The sequence below is a fragment of the Mobula birostris genome, chromosome 8, assembly GCF_030028105.1.
Source record: "Mobula birostris isolate sMobBir1 chromosome 8, sMobBir1.hap1, whole genome shotgun sequence".
NCBI classification, from domain to species: Eukaryota; Metazoa; Chordata; class Chondrichthyes; order Myliobatiformes; family Myliobatidae; genus Mobula; species Mobula birostris.
In genome coordinates this window covers 47,793,504-47,809,623 of record NC_092377.1, presented here as the reverse complement: position 1 = coordinate 47,809,623, position 16,120 = coordinate 47,793,504, and the positions used below count along the sequence as shown (strand labels likewise).

Here is a 16,120-nt window from a genome sequence, read left to right as displayed (position 1 = left end):
ATTGCATCCGTGCTCCCGGTGTGGCCTCCTCTACATCAGTGAAACCCGACGCAGATTGGGGGATGGCTTCGTCGAGCACCTCCACTCCGTCCGCCACAACAGCCAGGATCTCCCGGTAGCCACCCACTTCAACTCTGCTTCCCATTCCCATTCAGATATGTCCATACATGGCCTCCTCTACTGCCATGATGAGGCTGAACTCAGGTTGGAGGAGCAACACCTCATATACCGTCTAGGTAGTCTCCAGCCCCTTGGTATGAACATAGAATTCTCCAACTTCCGGTAATTCCCTCCCTCTCCCTTCCTCTATCCCTATTTCACATCACCTCCCTCATAGTTCCGCCTCCTTCCACTACTTCACATTGTTCTCCTGCCAATCACCTCCCTGCTTCCCCTCCCCCACCTCTTTGTCTTAAAATTACTGTTTTTTTCAACTACCAGCATTCTTCTAACACTCCCCAAAGTTCTTCCTTCAGTCCTGACGAAGGGTTTTGGCCCGAAACGTCAACTAATCTTTTCAACTGATGCTGACTGACCTGCTGAGTTCCTCCAGCGCATTGTGAGTGTTCCTTTGACAACAGCATCTGCAGATTATTTTGTGTTATGGATGTGGAGAGGATGTGTCCATTACTGGGAGAATACCAGAGAGCACAGCCTCATAATAAAAGGACATTCCTTTAAACAGAGATGCGAAGGGATTTTTGAAGAATTGGTGGAATTCATTGCCACAGACAGCTGCTGTGAAGGCCAAGTGATTGGGTTTATTTAAAATGGAAGTTGATAGGTTCTTGGTTTGAAAGGCTGTCAAAAGTTAAGGGAGAAGGCAGGAGAATGGGGTTGAGAAAGAATAATAAATCAGCCAACATGAATGGTGGAGCAGTCACAACGGGCCGAATGACCCAATTCAGCTTTTAAGTCTTATGATCTGACAGACTATCAACACCTTATTTACTCTGACCATGTATCAATCCCATATTTCATCTGCATCAAACAACTCCTCCTAAATTCTAGCACTCACTTAAGGTAAGGAAAATTAACTGGATCTTTTCCCTGACATTACTCTTGCACATTCCAGGATACAGGCAACTGTCTCATCCCCAAAGCAATTTAATTAGGCAGAAGCATGCAAAAATAAAGATAAAACCATAAGACCATCAGACAGAGGAGCAGAATGAAGCCATTTGGCTCATCGAGTTTGCTCCACTATTCCATCATCGCTGATTTATTATGCCTCACAACCTCATTCTCATGTCTTCTCCCCATAACCTTTGATGCCCTGACTAACCCAGAACCTATCTATCTCCACTTTAAATATACCCAGTGACATGTCCTTCAAGCCGTCTGTGGCAAAGAATTCCACAGATTCACCATCCTCTGGCTAAAGAAATTCTTCCTCATCCCTGCAAAACACCACTAGTTATCTTGCTTAATGTAAAAATAACAAAATGTACATGAGTTATTCCCAGCTCCATGTTTACCTTTCAATTAGTTTTATGTTTTGGAGTTACAAAACATAACAGTGGTGATGAGGAAGTTTTAAAATAAACCTGAGATGACTACCTACTGGCTGAAGCACAGTGAGACATTCCAGTTTAAAAAAAATGGTGCACTTTTTTTTCTTCGCAAGAGGAGAAAGACATTTGAGTCAAAAAAAGGCAGAAAATGGACAAATTCCTGGGTTCATAAACAGTGAATATTGGGTGATAATAATTATAAATAATTTTTAAAAAATAGATATGGCTGGCTACATTAGAAAGATTGATGTGTTCAATTGCACAACAGGTAACTGGATTTGGTACACTGAGTGAATTGAGTGAATTTTTCACACAAATAAAATACCCAATGAAAACAATCACTGACTTTGCTGAATGCATTGTATTTAAAGGCATACAATTTGCTTAGAAGTTTAACTGATCCAACCGTACCAGCTGAAATGAGCTTTGCTGATATTGTGAAAGTAATGAAGGAATATTTAGAACAGAAACCATTGTTGATCGCAAAACACTTTAGGTTTCATAAGCAGAATTGAAGAGATTGAGCATTGGCAGTTTGGTTACAGGCTAAATGATGCAGTGAGAGAACAAAGTTTGTGGAATCTTGCAAAAAAGCATTCAAAAATGGCTCCTAATTGAAGTACAACTTACATTTAAAAGAGCATTTGAAACCACTGTATCAATGGAAACAGCAGACAGAGACACAATTGAATTGCAGTCAGAAATGAAGGTGAGCATGAACAAATTTGCAACATCTAAACAGAAACTTGTCTGCGTGAACAAATTGTGCTACCATTATGGCAGGGGCTCACATACACCAGACCAACGAAGGTTTAAAGGCAAAACTTGTAGAAAATGCAACAAAGTAGAACACTATTTATTTTTTTGCCTACTGGGCAGACAAAAATAAATGGTCTGCACAGGGAAGAGAAAAAGATAAAAAGTCAAGTTGCAGTTTCAAAAAGACCACTAATCTGCATGCTGTTGATGAAAATCTGATAATGATGAGAATGACAAAGGATTGAGAGCTTGAGATTTACAATGTGAAAACTAACGTGAGTCAAGCAATATGGGTTATACCAGAAATGAACAACAAATTAATTAAAATGGAATTAGACACTGGCTCAGCAGCTTCAGTCATTCTAGAAAATGAGTGTGAACAACCTTTCAAAGATACTGAACTGAAGCCTGCAGATATCCAACTAAGAACTTATCATGGAGAAAAGATAACTCTTGTGGAAATGATATTTGTAAAAGTACAAAACAACCAACAAGCTACATTGGGCTTGTGTGTGGTACAAACAAAACAGCCAGCATTGTGGGATCATGAGTAGCTGAGACAACTACAACTTGATTGGAGATCCATACACCATTTGAATGCCACATCCCCTGCAATAGAGTCAACTGAAAATGAATTAAGAAATATACTGGATGATGCCACAGCAGTGTTCTAGGACAGCACTGGAAAACTCAAACATAGCAAGTGGAAAATAGTGCTAAATGAAAATGCCACACCCAATTTTATGGTCACAGTGTCTTCCACATTTTTAATTCATGTGTTATTTTTTATTCCCTATTACTACTTTTCCAGTGTTATTTTCCAGCAGCCCAATGTCCACTCCTGCCTGCCTTTCACTCTTTTTATACTGTGACTTATGCTCCTCCCTCTCAAACTGCAGTATGAATTCAATCATATTATGATCACAGCCTCCTCAGGGTTCCTTTACATTAAGCTCCCTAATAAGACTACACAACACCCAATCTGAGATCGCCTTTCCTCAAGTAGGCTCAAGCACAAGCTACTCTAAAAAGCCATCTCATAGGCATTCAACAAATTCCCCTGCTTGCAATCCAACACCAACCTGATTTTCCCAATCCCCTTGCAAATTGAAGTCCCGATTACAATTGCATTATTACCCTTATTACATGCCTTTTCCAGCTATCTTTGCAATCTCAACCCTACATCTTGGCTACTATTTGGAGGCCTATAAAAACCTGAATGGTTTTTTTCACTCTTGTAAGCATGTTGGGCAGACAAAAATAAATGGACTGTACAGGGAAGAGTAAAAGATAAAATGTCAAATTGCAATTTCAAAAAGATCTGCAAGCAGTTTTTGGAAATTCTGATAATGATAAGCGTGCCACAGGACAAAGTAGCCTTGAGATTTACAAAGTGAAAACTAACACAAGACAAGCAACATGGCTTACACCAGAAGTGGACGGCAAATTAATTAAAATGGAATCAACACTGGCTCAGCTGTTTCAGTCATTGCACAAAATGAGTTTGAACAGCATTTAATAGATACTGAACTAAAGCCCCCTGATATCCAACTAAGAACTTATCCTGGAGAAGAGATCATTCCTGTGGGAATGACACTTATAATACATCAACCAACAAACCACACACATAAAAATTGCTGGTGAACGCAGCAGGCCAGGCAGTATCTATAGGAAGAGGTACAGTCAACGTCTTGGCCCAAAACGTCGACTGTACCTCTTCCTATAGATGCTGCCTGGACTGCGGTGTTCACCAGCAACTTTTATGTGTGTTGCTTGAAATTCCAGCATCCGCAGATTTCCTTGTGTTTGCATTTTTAAACCAACAAACCACATTGGACTTATATGTAGGAAAAACAGGAGGGTCATCATTTTGGGGTCATGATTGGCTGAGACAACCACAACTTGATTGGAGATCCATTCACCATTTGTATTCCACACCTCCTGCAATGGAGTCAACTGAAAGCAAATTAAGAAAGGTACCAGATGATGCTACAGCAATGTTCAAAGATGGCATTAGAAAACTTAAACATATCAAGGATGAAATAGTGTTTAATTAAAATGCCACAACCAAGTTTTACAAAGCCTGTCTGGTTCTTGTACTACCTATGTGAAAGTAGTCAGTGAGCTAGATGGAAGGAATTCTTTCCAAGGCTGAGTGGAGCCCATGGGAACACCACTGGTCCCAGTAGCCAAAACAAAAGGTCTGTCATGATCTGTGGTGATTTTAATCTCACCATCGGCCCAGTACTGAAAGTAGATCCATACCCTCTGCCCAGGATAGAGGATATTTTTACAAAGCTTTCTGGAGGGAAACACTTCAGCAAAGTGGACTTAGCTGAGGCCTACCTACAGATGGAGATGGAAGAGTCCAAAGTGTTTCCCACCATAAACACTTGCAAAGGGCTTTATCACTGTAATAGGCTTGTTTTTGGAGTAGGATCTGCACTTGCACTCCAGTAGAAAGCAATGATGCTGCAAGGCTGCCCAGGCATTCACTGCTATCTGCATGACAACATTGTTACTGGTAAGAATGATAAGGAACATCTCCAAAATCTGAAAACAGTGTTAAAAGATTAGATGATTATGGGCTCAGGACATGATGCAACAAGTCTGAATTCTTCAAACCAAGCATCACTTACTGTAGTCACAGAGTACAAATATTCCTTGACACACAAGGAATACCTAGGTGTGCTGAGAAAGTTCAAGCAGTGGTGGACGCTCCAAGGCCACAGGATGGTGTCACAGTTGAGGTCCTTTTAAGGATTTGTAAATCTTGTAAATTCATGAATTTGCCAAACCTGTCTACTGTGTTCAACCCGTGAACTCATTACTACAGATCAGGAATAAATGGCAATGGACAAGGCAGTGTGAGGTGGTTTTCCAAAAGGCAAAGGAAATGGTGATGTCAGACACCGTACTCACACATTATGATCCACACCATCCAATGAAAGTTGTCATGCACTGTTCAGGATTCCAACAGCTCACAAGGTGACTAGAGCTGCCAAACCACTTCCTGAAGTCCCAGAGTCAACTCCTACAACTACGACGGATGAGGTCCCACAACTTGATATTGTTTCACAGTCACATGGCTCTCCTGCCAAGCAGAGCGAACCCCTCTTGTCAGGAAAAACCTTATCCCACAACGGTAAGAAATCTCCCACAGAGATAAAATATTTAGGCCTGAATGTAACAATTTAAAATTTATCATGCTATGGATGTCTATATAGTAGTTGTTTTATATAGTAGACTGTATACAAGTTGAGATGCATTCTATATTGAATTGGAGTTTATAGCTAAGCAGGGAGGGGTGTTGTGTATTTAATGTTTCAGTAATATTGGAGTAATATTATAAATGTATTGTTTAATTAAGCATTCCTTGTTGCTTACATCACTAACTTGGTCTCTACTTAAAAGTATGCAAATTGCATATGTCACCGTGCCACCATGTCATCTGTGTGCATCTCACTTAAAGTGAAAATAACAAAACTAAATGTACTCAAGTTATTTCTGGCTTCATTTTCCTTTCAATTAGCTTTATGTTTCAGAGTTACAAAACATAATATATCCGTGCTGGTATCTTTTCATGGGCTCTTATCTTGTTAAGCAGCCTCATGTGTGACACCTTGTCAAAGGTCTTCTGAAAATCCAAGTTAACAACATTCACTGGCTCTATCTTACCTATTCTTTCATCAAAGAATTTCAACAGATTTGTCAGGCAAGATTCCTCTTATGGAAACCAAGACTTCGGCTTTTTTGTCATGTGCCTTCAAGTACCCCAAAATCTGATTGTCACAGATGGCCGTGGAGAGCAAAACATTAGGTATATTTAAAGCAGACATTGAAGAGTCAAAGGTTATGGGGAGAAATCGGGAGAGTAGTGTTGAGTCACTGTCGATTCCATCTGACAGTTTCCTTACTGGAGTTCAATTTATCAACAAGTCCTGTTAGATCACAAAGCTGATACAGGAGCCTCAAGTTCCCCATGCAACGATTCAGCTTCTACCCTCTGACATCATATTTCTGAATTGTCTATGAACCCATAAACAGTACCCCCTTAATCATAAACATGAGAAATTCTGCAGATGCTGGAAATTCAAAACAACACGCACAAAATGTTGGAGGAACTCAGCATCTATGGAAATGAGTAAACAGTTGATGTTTTGGACCAAGGCCCCTCATCAGGACTGGAAAGGAAGGGGAGAAGTCAGAATTAAGTAGGTAGCAGGAGTGGAGGAATAAGTACAAGGTGATAGGTGATAGGTAAAACTGGAAAAGGGAGAGGCGGTGAAGTAAAGAACTGGGAAGTTGATTGCTGCAAGAGGTAAAGGGCTGAGAAGGAGAAATCTGATGGGGAGGACAGAAAACTATGGAAGAAAGGGAAGGGGAGGAACACCAGAGGGAGATGATGGACAGGTAGGAAGAGAAGGTGCGAGAGGGAACCAAGAATGGGGAATAGTGAAGGAGAGGAGTGCAGGGCAAATACTGGAAGTTCGAGAAATTGATGTTCATGCCATCAGGTTGGTGTCACGGTCCTGATTGGTTATTCCCTGTGTCCCTTTAAATTTACTTTGTGCTATAATCAGGACTGTTGATTCCTTGTTTTCCTTAATTCATTGTATCCCCATGTTTCTTGGGCTCTGTAATTAAAGGCACTTGAGTTTCAGCTGAACGAGCAGATTTTAGTGTCGAGCTTACAGCTACTTGGCATTAGATGGTCATCGGACATCACCGAAGCAAGTGTGAGCAAGTCACCCTGCCATAACGAGCCAAGTTACATCGCCGGAGCGACTCAAGTCTTCTCCCCGAAGCCAGTGCCAGTAAGTTGCCTCTCCTTGCTGGAGCAAGTCTGTTAATTTACCTTGCCTGATCGAGCCACTAAGCTACCTTGCCGGAGCAGGTCCATCAAGTTAACCCGCCGGGGTGAGACTAGAGCCACTGTCACTACTTGGAGCCATTTCGTGTCAAGGTACGAACTGTCTATCATTGTGTGGGACCATTTCTTCATGTCCTCTTCTCCACTGAGTAGGTCCAGCCGTTTGCCGCTACTCTGAGTTGGGGAATCCTGTCTCTCAATGTTCTGCGTCCTGTATCTAAAAGAAGAGTCCGGGCTCTACGTCTTATGTCCAAGGAGGAGTCCCAGCTCAGAGCTCCATGTCCTATGTCTAAAGAAGAGTTCTGACTCTATGTCCTGTAACCAAGGAGGAGTCCCAGCTCAGAGGTCCATGTCCTGTGTCTAAAGAAGAGTCCCGGCTCTATGTCCTGTACCCAAGGAGGAGCTCCGGCTCAGTGTTCCATGTCCTGTGTCTAAGAAAGATCCAGGCTTCGATGTTCCAAGTCCGGGTTTCTGATGTTCCGAGTTCCAAGTCCAGGCTCTGGGGTTCCGAGTTCCAAGTGCAGGCTCTGGTGTTCCGAGTTCCAAGTCCGGGTCCCAAATTCTGTGTTCCGAGTTCCAAGTCCGGGTCCTGAATTCCGAGTTCCAAGTCCGGGTCCCGAGCTCCGTGTTCCAAGTTCCAAGTCCAAGTCCGAGTCTAGCCACGCTTATTTCCGCTTCTGTTTTGCTCACTCCTTGATCTCCCACTGAACAATCCTTGCTTCCCTGCTTTCCTAGTAATTATTAATAAACTCTATTCTTGTTAACGCTACACAACGTGTTTGTGTCTTGCATTTGGGTCCACCCATGCTCCACACTTGTGACAGTTGGAGGTAACCTAGATGGAATATAAAGTAACACATAAAAGTTGCTGGTGAACGCAGCAGGCCAGGCAGCATCTCTAGGAAGAGGTGCAGTCAACGTTTCAGGCCGAGACCCTTCGTCAGGACATATATTCATCAGGAATATAAAGTGTTGCTCCTCAAGCAACACTTGTGGCCTCATTGTGGCAGTAGAAGAAGCCATGGACTGACATGTTGGAATGGGAATGGGAAGTAGAATTGAAATCGGTAGCCATCAGGAAATCCCGCTTTTTGTGGCAGATGGAGCGAAGGACCTTGGTGAAGTGGTCTCCCTATCTATGCTAGGTCTCACCGATACACAGAAGGCCACAACGGATACAGTAGATGATCCCAACAGACTTGCAGGTGAAGTCTCACCTCACCTGGAAGGACTGTATAAGGCCCGGAGTAGTAGTGAGGGAGGAGGTGCAGGGGAAGGTGTGGCAGTTGTTCCACTTGCAAGGGTAAGTGCCAGGAGGGAGATCGGTGGGGACGGATGAGTGGACAAGGGAGTTGTGTAGGGAGTAATTCCTGTCGAAAGTGGGAAGCTGGGAAGGGAAGATATGCTTGGTGGTGGGATCCCATTGGAGATGGCTGTAGTTACAGAGAATTACTGTTTATGCTGGATACGGAGGCTTGTTTGGTGGTAGGTGAGGACAAGAGGAACCCTATCCCTGCTGTTGTGGCAGGAGGATAGGGTGAGGGCGGATGTGCATCAAATGGAAGAGATGTGAGTGAGGGCAGCGTTGATGCTGGAGGAAGAGAAGCCCCTTTCTTTGAAAGAGGACGTCTCAGTTATTCTGGAATGAAAAGCCTCATCCTGAGAGCAGATGCGATGGAGACAGAGGACCATTTTTACAAGTGATAGGGTAGGAAGAGATAGCTTCCGGAAAGCTGTGAGAATCAGTGGATTCATAAAATGTATCAATAGATAGACTGTCTCTATTATTCATTTTATTTGTACTATTTACTTGTGTGTGCAACTTCATGTCTTTGCACAGTAGTGCTGCCACAAAACACAAGATGGTGATAATAAACCTGATTCTGATCAGGTATATGAAGCGAATAATAGACCACACTACATTTTTGTGAGGATGGGGCGATTAGCACAGAGCGATCTTTCATCATTGCTCTTGTTTTTACTCCCACATAGTCTTCTCGCTATATCTGCAGGAAAGTATTACCAAAATATTGGCTCAGTTTCTTAGCTTCGTGATTTCCAAAATATTAACATTTCCTTACAATTGCTGTAATTACAACATTTTGCTTTACCTTCAAAATCACAGTACTGGATTTTGCCTCAACTGCAATAAAACCCTTGCACTCCCCTGCAGTGAGCTGTGTGCTGTGTACGATGCCGTCCAATCAGAGGGCCGCCCCAGGGCTATGGACAAGGCTTCTATCGAAGCAACCAATCGCTGGAGGGGGAATGTTTGAATTTAGAGATCGACGAATCAAGCATTTCCTTTCCGCCCGAGACTTTTGAAACGGACCAATTAAAGATCAGGGCGGTTCATGTGCAGTGGGCGTGTTCTGAAGTTCACCAATGGAAATCCTTGATGGGTTGGCGTCTTTTGCGGTTGGTGACGCACGGTTTTAAACTAGAAGCGCAGGAATTTGAAAATCGGGCTGTTGGTGCTGACGGAGCTGCGGCTCAGGTGTGCGCTCGTCTTTGCCTCTGAGGGTAAACGGGACCTGGTTTGAGGGTGGTGTCAGCGGCGGGTGGGTTTTCGCGGGTTACTGTGGATTTTCCAGGGATCGCGGCACAGACTCCTCTCGGGACCAGGGGTCAGGGATAGTGGGTAAACCTGCAGGTCTATTGCAAGTTCCCCCTGATCAGTAAACCTGCGGGTGTATTGATTGAACATTTCTTCAGTGATTACGGATAAACCTGCCGATGTTTTCCTCCAGGGATCAGTGATCAGGAATACGCTTGCGATACTGTATTTGTGATGAACGTGCAGTGGAGTCAGGGTTAAATGGATTAATCTTGGGCTCATTTACTGCAAACCAAATATACTGAAGAGTACTGAATGCAATGCAGACTGCTGTGGTCACAGTCGGCATTGATCAGTGTGTAATTCCCGTGGAATAAAAGAGGCTAGAACAACCAAAACTCCATAGATACAAATAACGGGCGATCGTTTTAAATACGGTAGTTAGGTGAGTGGATAATTTATCTTGTTAAACATTAGATCTTCTATCAATAACCTGGTGTTAGCTGCATCCCATTGGTCTAAGTAGGCTGTACCTACTTACAGCAAGATCCACCGATTTAGTGGGCAGTGCACGTGTCGGACACTATTTTCAGTCAAAACTGAAACAATTACGAACGTTTTTGGCTTTATGAAATGAATTGATATGTCACTGATTCCACTATACATAATGCACTGTCATTTAGAACTTTCTCCATTCTTTCCTGAAGGTTGTGATATTTTTTAAGATAAATTTTAAGGAAAATGAGTTGGGCTATGGAAGAGTGGAAAGAAGGGCTTCCAACAAAGGCACTTCAGAAAATCCAGGAAATTGAAATTCAGCTAGATAAACTCAAAAAAGAACGTCAACAGCGACAATTCCAGGTTGAAACCTTGGAAGCTGCACTGCTGAAACAAAAACAAAAGGTGACTGTTTTTTCACTTATCAGTATTGTAGTTGTTTTTGAGGTACGGGATTGTTCATCAGATGATAGTTTGCTGAAATGAGTCCTAAGAAACTGGATAGTGACTTTGAATAAAAGTGCAAGCTGAACATTGTTAAAATTGCTCTTCAAAGAGAATGTGTATTAATATTTTGATATTCATTTTATCTGATTATATGATGATAAGCATCAATATAAATTAAGTTTTTGTCCATTTATTGACATCCACCTTTTATTTTTAAAAGTAACACTTTCCTGCATAGCAACAGTGACAGCAGCGTTTTATCTCGAAAGTGGTTTTGAATTTTATGAAGTATGTTTACCCGTTACAGTACAAAATCTTTGTGCACTTCGTTGTGGTCATATGGATGTAATTGGGTGGTGTGGGCTTGTGGATGCAGAGGGGCCTTTACTGTGATGTACAGGTGTCCCCGGCTTTTCGAATGTTCACTTTACGAAACCTCATTGTTACGAAAGACCTACATGTCCTGACGAAGAGTCTCGGCCTGAAACGTCGACTGCATCTCTTCCTACAGATGCTGCCTGGCCTGCTGCGTTCACCAGCAACCTTGATGTGTGTTACCTACATTAGTACCCTGTTTTCGCTTTCAGAAGGTGTTTTCACTGTTACGAAAAAAAATCAGCGCACGATAAAAGGCGCCCTGAGCACGCCCCGAGCAGCCGCTCTCCCTGGATTCGGAACGGCATTGCTTAAACACATGCCTGTGAGCAGCCGTTTGCAAGATGAGTTCTAAGGTATCAGAAAAGCCTAAAAGAGCTCGTAAGGGTGTTACACTTACCGTAAAACTAGACATAATTAAGTGTTGTGATCATGGTGAACGAAGTAAGGACTATGTGAGTTTGGCTTGTAGAAGCTGATGAACATGATGTTGAAGAGGTTTTGGCATCCCATGACCAAGAACTGATAGATGAAGAGCTGATGCAATTGGAAGAAAAAAGGATAACAATCGAAACCGAATGAGTAACGATAAAGTACGACTTTAATTTTGAAAGGGTACATCGGTTTAGGGGATATTTGCAGGATAGTTTGAGTGCTTACAAAGAACTGTGTGATAGAAAAATGCACGAGGCTCAGCAGTCAAGCAAGCCTTCCACAGCAGACGACGAACCTCGACCTTCGACATCGAGGCCGGCAGAGATAGAAGAAGATGAGCTGCCTGCTCTAATGGAAACAGACGACGAGATGACACCCCAGTGTCCCACAACCCCAACCCCCAGGCCATGGACAGATACCGATTCGCGGAGAATGCAACGGTAGCCGGGAGGCACACAGCACATCTTTAAGAAAAAAGCCGAAATAAACATGCTACTTAATTAGGTGCCGCCAACACGTAGTTGTCGGCCCAGATCAGAGACGATGCAATTGGAAATCGGCACTGATCTGGGCCGACAGTTACGTGCCGGGTGGCACCTAATTAATTAGCATGTTTGTTTCGGCCTTTTTCAAGATGTGCTGTGTGCCTCCCGGCTACCGCTGAACCCCTGCGTGCTTCGCGACAATGTATTGGTCGGCGGCCTGGAGGGTGGGGGCCACTGCACTACCCCAACCTGCAACGACTCAGTCTAACACACCATCATCAGTGTGCTCGGCGCTGTCTTCCCGATTCCCGTAAGTGATACCACACTGTACATACATTATTTCTAATTTATATAGGCTGTGTATTTTTAGGTGTTATTTGGTATGATTTGGCAGCTTCATAGCTTAAAGGTTACTGGAGAGAGTGTTCTTGCCAACAGTGCTTGCGTGAGATTTTCGCTACGGAGAACAGTTCAGTAATGATTGTGGAAAAGTATTTCTACTTCATATAGGCTGTGTATTTATCATATCATTCCTGCTTTTATTATATGTCACTGTTATTTTAGGTTTTATGTGTTATTTGGCATGATTTGGTAGGTTATTTTTGGATCTGCGAACGCTCACAAAATTTTTCCATATAAATAAATGGTAATTGCTTCTTTGCTTTACGGCATTTCGACTTATGAACCGTTTCATAGGAATGCTCTACCTTCTGATGGCGAGGGAAACCTGTATCTCTAAGTAAATGAAATTCCATTGTCTCACCAATGTCTTGTACAACTGCAATATAGTGTCCCACTTCCTATACACAGTGCCCTGATTGAAGGCCAACATGCTAAATGCATTCATCACTTTGCCTATGAGACCTCTTTCAGCAAACAATATACTTGTACTTCTGTTCCAACCATTCACTGTGTAAATCCTATCCCGATTTGACTTCCCAAAATGCGCCATGGAGTCAGAACACTACAGCATAGAAACAAGCCCTTTGGCTCATCTACTCCATGCTGATCTGTTAACCTGCCTAGTCTTATCGACCTGCACCCGGACAATAGCCCTCCATACCCCTTTCGTCCATGTACCTATCCAAACTTCTCATAAATGTTGAAATCAAACCCACATCCACCACTTCCGATGGCAGCTCATTCCATATGCTCTCCGCAGTCACAGTGAAGAAGGATCCTTTATGATCCCCTTAAACATTTCTCCTTTCACCCTTAACCCATAACCTCTGGTTCTAGTCTTTGCCAACCTATGGGGAAAAAAGCCTGCTTGCATTTACCCCATCTATATCTCTCATAACTTTGTATACCTCTATCAAATCTCCCTTCATTCTCCTAAAATACAGGAAATAAAGTCCTAATCTATTCAACCTTTTCCTATAACTCAGGTCCTCAAACCCCAGAAAAATCCTTGCAAATTTTCACTGCATTCTTTCAATCTTACTTGTGTCTTTTCAGTAGGTAGGTGACCAAAACTGGATACAATACTCCAAATTAGGCTTCAGTAACATCTTGTACAGTTTCAACGTGACATCCCAATTCCTGTACTGAATACATTGATTTATGAAGGCCAATATGGCAAACAATCTCTTTACAACCCTGTCTACCTGTGACGCCACTTTAAAGGAATTATGGATCTCTATTTCCAGATCCCTTTGTTCCACCACACTCCTCAGTGCCCTCCTGCTCACCAGGTAAGACCTATCCTGGTTGGTCCTACCGAAGTGCAACACCTCACACTTGCATTAAATTCCATCTGCCATTTTGCAGCCCATTTTACCAGCTGATCCAGATCCCACTGCAAGCTTTGATAGTCTTCCTTGCTGTCCACTACACCTCCAAACTTGATGTCATCTGTAAATTTGTGAATCCAGTTTACCACACGTAGATCGTTGATATAGATGACGAACAGCAATAGATCCAGCACCAATCCTTGTGGTGCACCACTAGTCACAACCTCTAGTCAGAGGCCACTATCTACAACCACTCTCCGGCTTTTTCTGCGAAGCTATTATCTAATCCAATTTACTACCTTGTCTTGAATGCCAAGCGACTGAATCTTGACTAACCTTCCATATGGGACTTTTTCAAAAGCCTTGCTAAGGTCCATGTAGACACCACCCACTGCCCTGTAGACACAACCCACTGCCCTGTAGACACAACCCACTGCCCTGTAGACACCACCCACTGCCCTGTAGACACAACCCATTGCCTTGCCTTCATGAATATTTCTGGTAACTTCCTCAAAAAAAAACCCTATAAAATTGGTTAAACATGACCTATTACACACAAAGCTATGTTGCCTAACCCTAATCAGCGTCTGTCTATCCAAATGTTTATATATCTGGTCCCTTAGAATACCTTCCAATAACTTTCCCACTATGATGTCAGGCTCACCAGTCTATAATATTTTGGCTTATTCTTGGAGGCTTTCTTAAACATTAGCTATCTTCCAGTCCTCTGGCATCTCACCCCTAGCTAAGGATATTTTAAATATCTACTAGGGGCCCTGCAATCTCTGCACTAACCTCACATCGTCCAAAGAAACACCTTGACAGGTAAACATCTCCTCTGTGTTTGGTATAGAGTCTATATTGCTTTGCTTCGCTTCTATAAGACTCTGTCTGTCTTCCGAGTAAATACAGATACAAAAAAATCCATTTAAGATCTCTTTTGGCTCCATGCATAGATTACCACTCTGATCTTCTAGAGGACCAATTTTGTCCCTTGCTATCCTTTTGCTCATAATATATCTGTAGAAGTCCTTCACCTTGTCTGCTAAACCAGCCTCATCTCTTACCTTAGCCTTCTTTGGTGTTCGTTTGCATTTCTTATTATCATCAAGTACCTCAGTTGTTCCTGCCTATACCTGCTATGTACCTCCTTCCTTTTCTTAACCAGGCCTTCCATATCTCCTGATAACCAACGATCCTTAAACCTGTTATCCCTGCCTTTTATTCCGACAGGAACATACAAACTCCGTACTTTCAAAATTTCACCTTTTGAAGGCTTCCCACTTACCAATTATACATTTGCCAGAAAACAATCTGTTCCAATCCACACTTGTCAGATCCTTTCTGATACAATCAAAATTGGCCTTTCTCCAATTTATGACCTCAGACCTGTGCTTTTCTATAATTACCTTGCAACTAATGGCATTATAATCACCAGATTCATCTTTCATTACCTGCTGTATCTTATTCCCTAATATGAGATCTAGTATCATACTCCATGTACTCTATCGAATGGGACTTCTACGTACTGATTCAGGAAACTTTCCTTAACATATTTAACAATCTGTATCCCATTCAGCACTTACTATTGGATGGTCTATAATATAATCCCATGTGGGGGTAGAAGGGTGGGTTGGCAAGTTTGCAGACGACACAAAGGTTGGTGGTGTTGTAGGTAGTGTAGAGGATTGTTGAAGATTGCAGAGAGACATTGATAGGTTGCAGAAGTGGGCTGAGAAGTGGCAGATGGAGTTCAATCGGAGAAGTGTGAGGTGGTACACTTTTGAAGGACAAACTCCAAGGCAGAGTACAAAGTAAATGGCAGGATACTTGGTAGTGTGGAGGAGCAGAGGGATCTGGGGGTACATGTCCACAGATCCCTGCAAGTTGCCTCACAGGTAGATAGGGTAGTTAAGAAAGCTTATGGGGTGTTTGCTTTCATAAGTCAAGGGATAGAGTTTAAGAGTCGCGAGGTAACGATGCAGCTCTGTAAAAGTCTGGTTAGGCCACACTTGGAGTACTGTGTCCAGTTCCGGTCGCCTCACTATAGGAAGGATGTGGAAGCATTGGAAAGGGTACAGAGGAGATTTACCAAGATGCTGCCTGGTTTAGAGAGTATGGATTATGATCAGAGATTAAGGGAGCTCGGGCTTTGCTCTTTGGAGAGAAGGAGGATGAGAGGAGACATGATAGAGGTATACAAAATATTAAGAGGAATAGATAGAGTGGACAGCCAGCGCCTCTTCCCCAGGGCACCACTGCTCAATACAAGAGGACATGGCTTTAAGGTAAGGGGTGGGAAGTTCAAGGGGGGATATTAGAGGAAGGTTTTTCACTCAGAGAGTGGTTGGTGCGTGGAATGCACTGCCTGAGTCAGTGGTGGAAGCAGATACACTAATGAAATTTAAGAGACTACTAGACAGGTATATGGAGGAGTTTAAGGT

At 42.7% G+C, this 16,120-nt stretch overlaps 1 protein-coding gene across 1 annotated transcript in view; it reads left to right on the top strand.

Moving 5' to 3' along the window:
- Positions 1 to 10,020: 10,020 nt before the first annotated feature.
- The window catches only part of cenpf (centromere protein F), a 65,653-nt gene continuing 59,553 nt past the window's right edge, over positions 10,021 to 16,120 (top strand). Inside the window, exons 1-2 of the mRNA XM_072265125.1 lie at positions 10,021 to 10,148; positions 10,411 to 10,606. Coding sequence (XP_072121226.1) covers positions 10,445 to 10,606 — 162 coding nt within the window. The 5' untranslated portion in view covers positions 10,021 to 10,148; positions 10,411 to 10,444. The remainder of the gene's footprint in view (positions 10,149 to 10,410; positions 10,607 to 16,120) is intronic.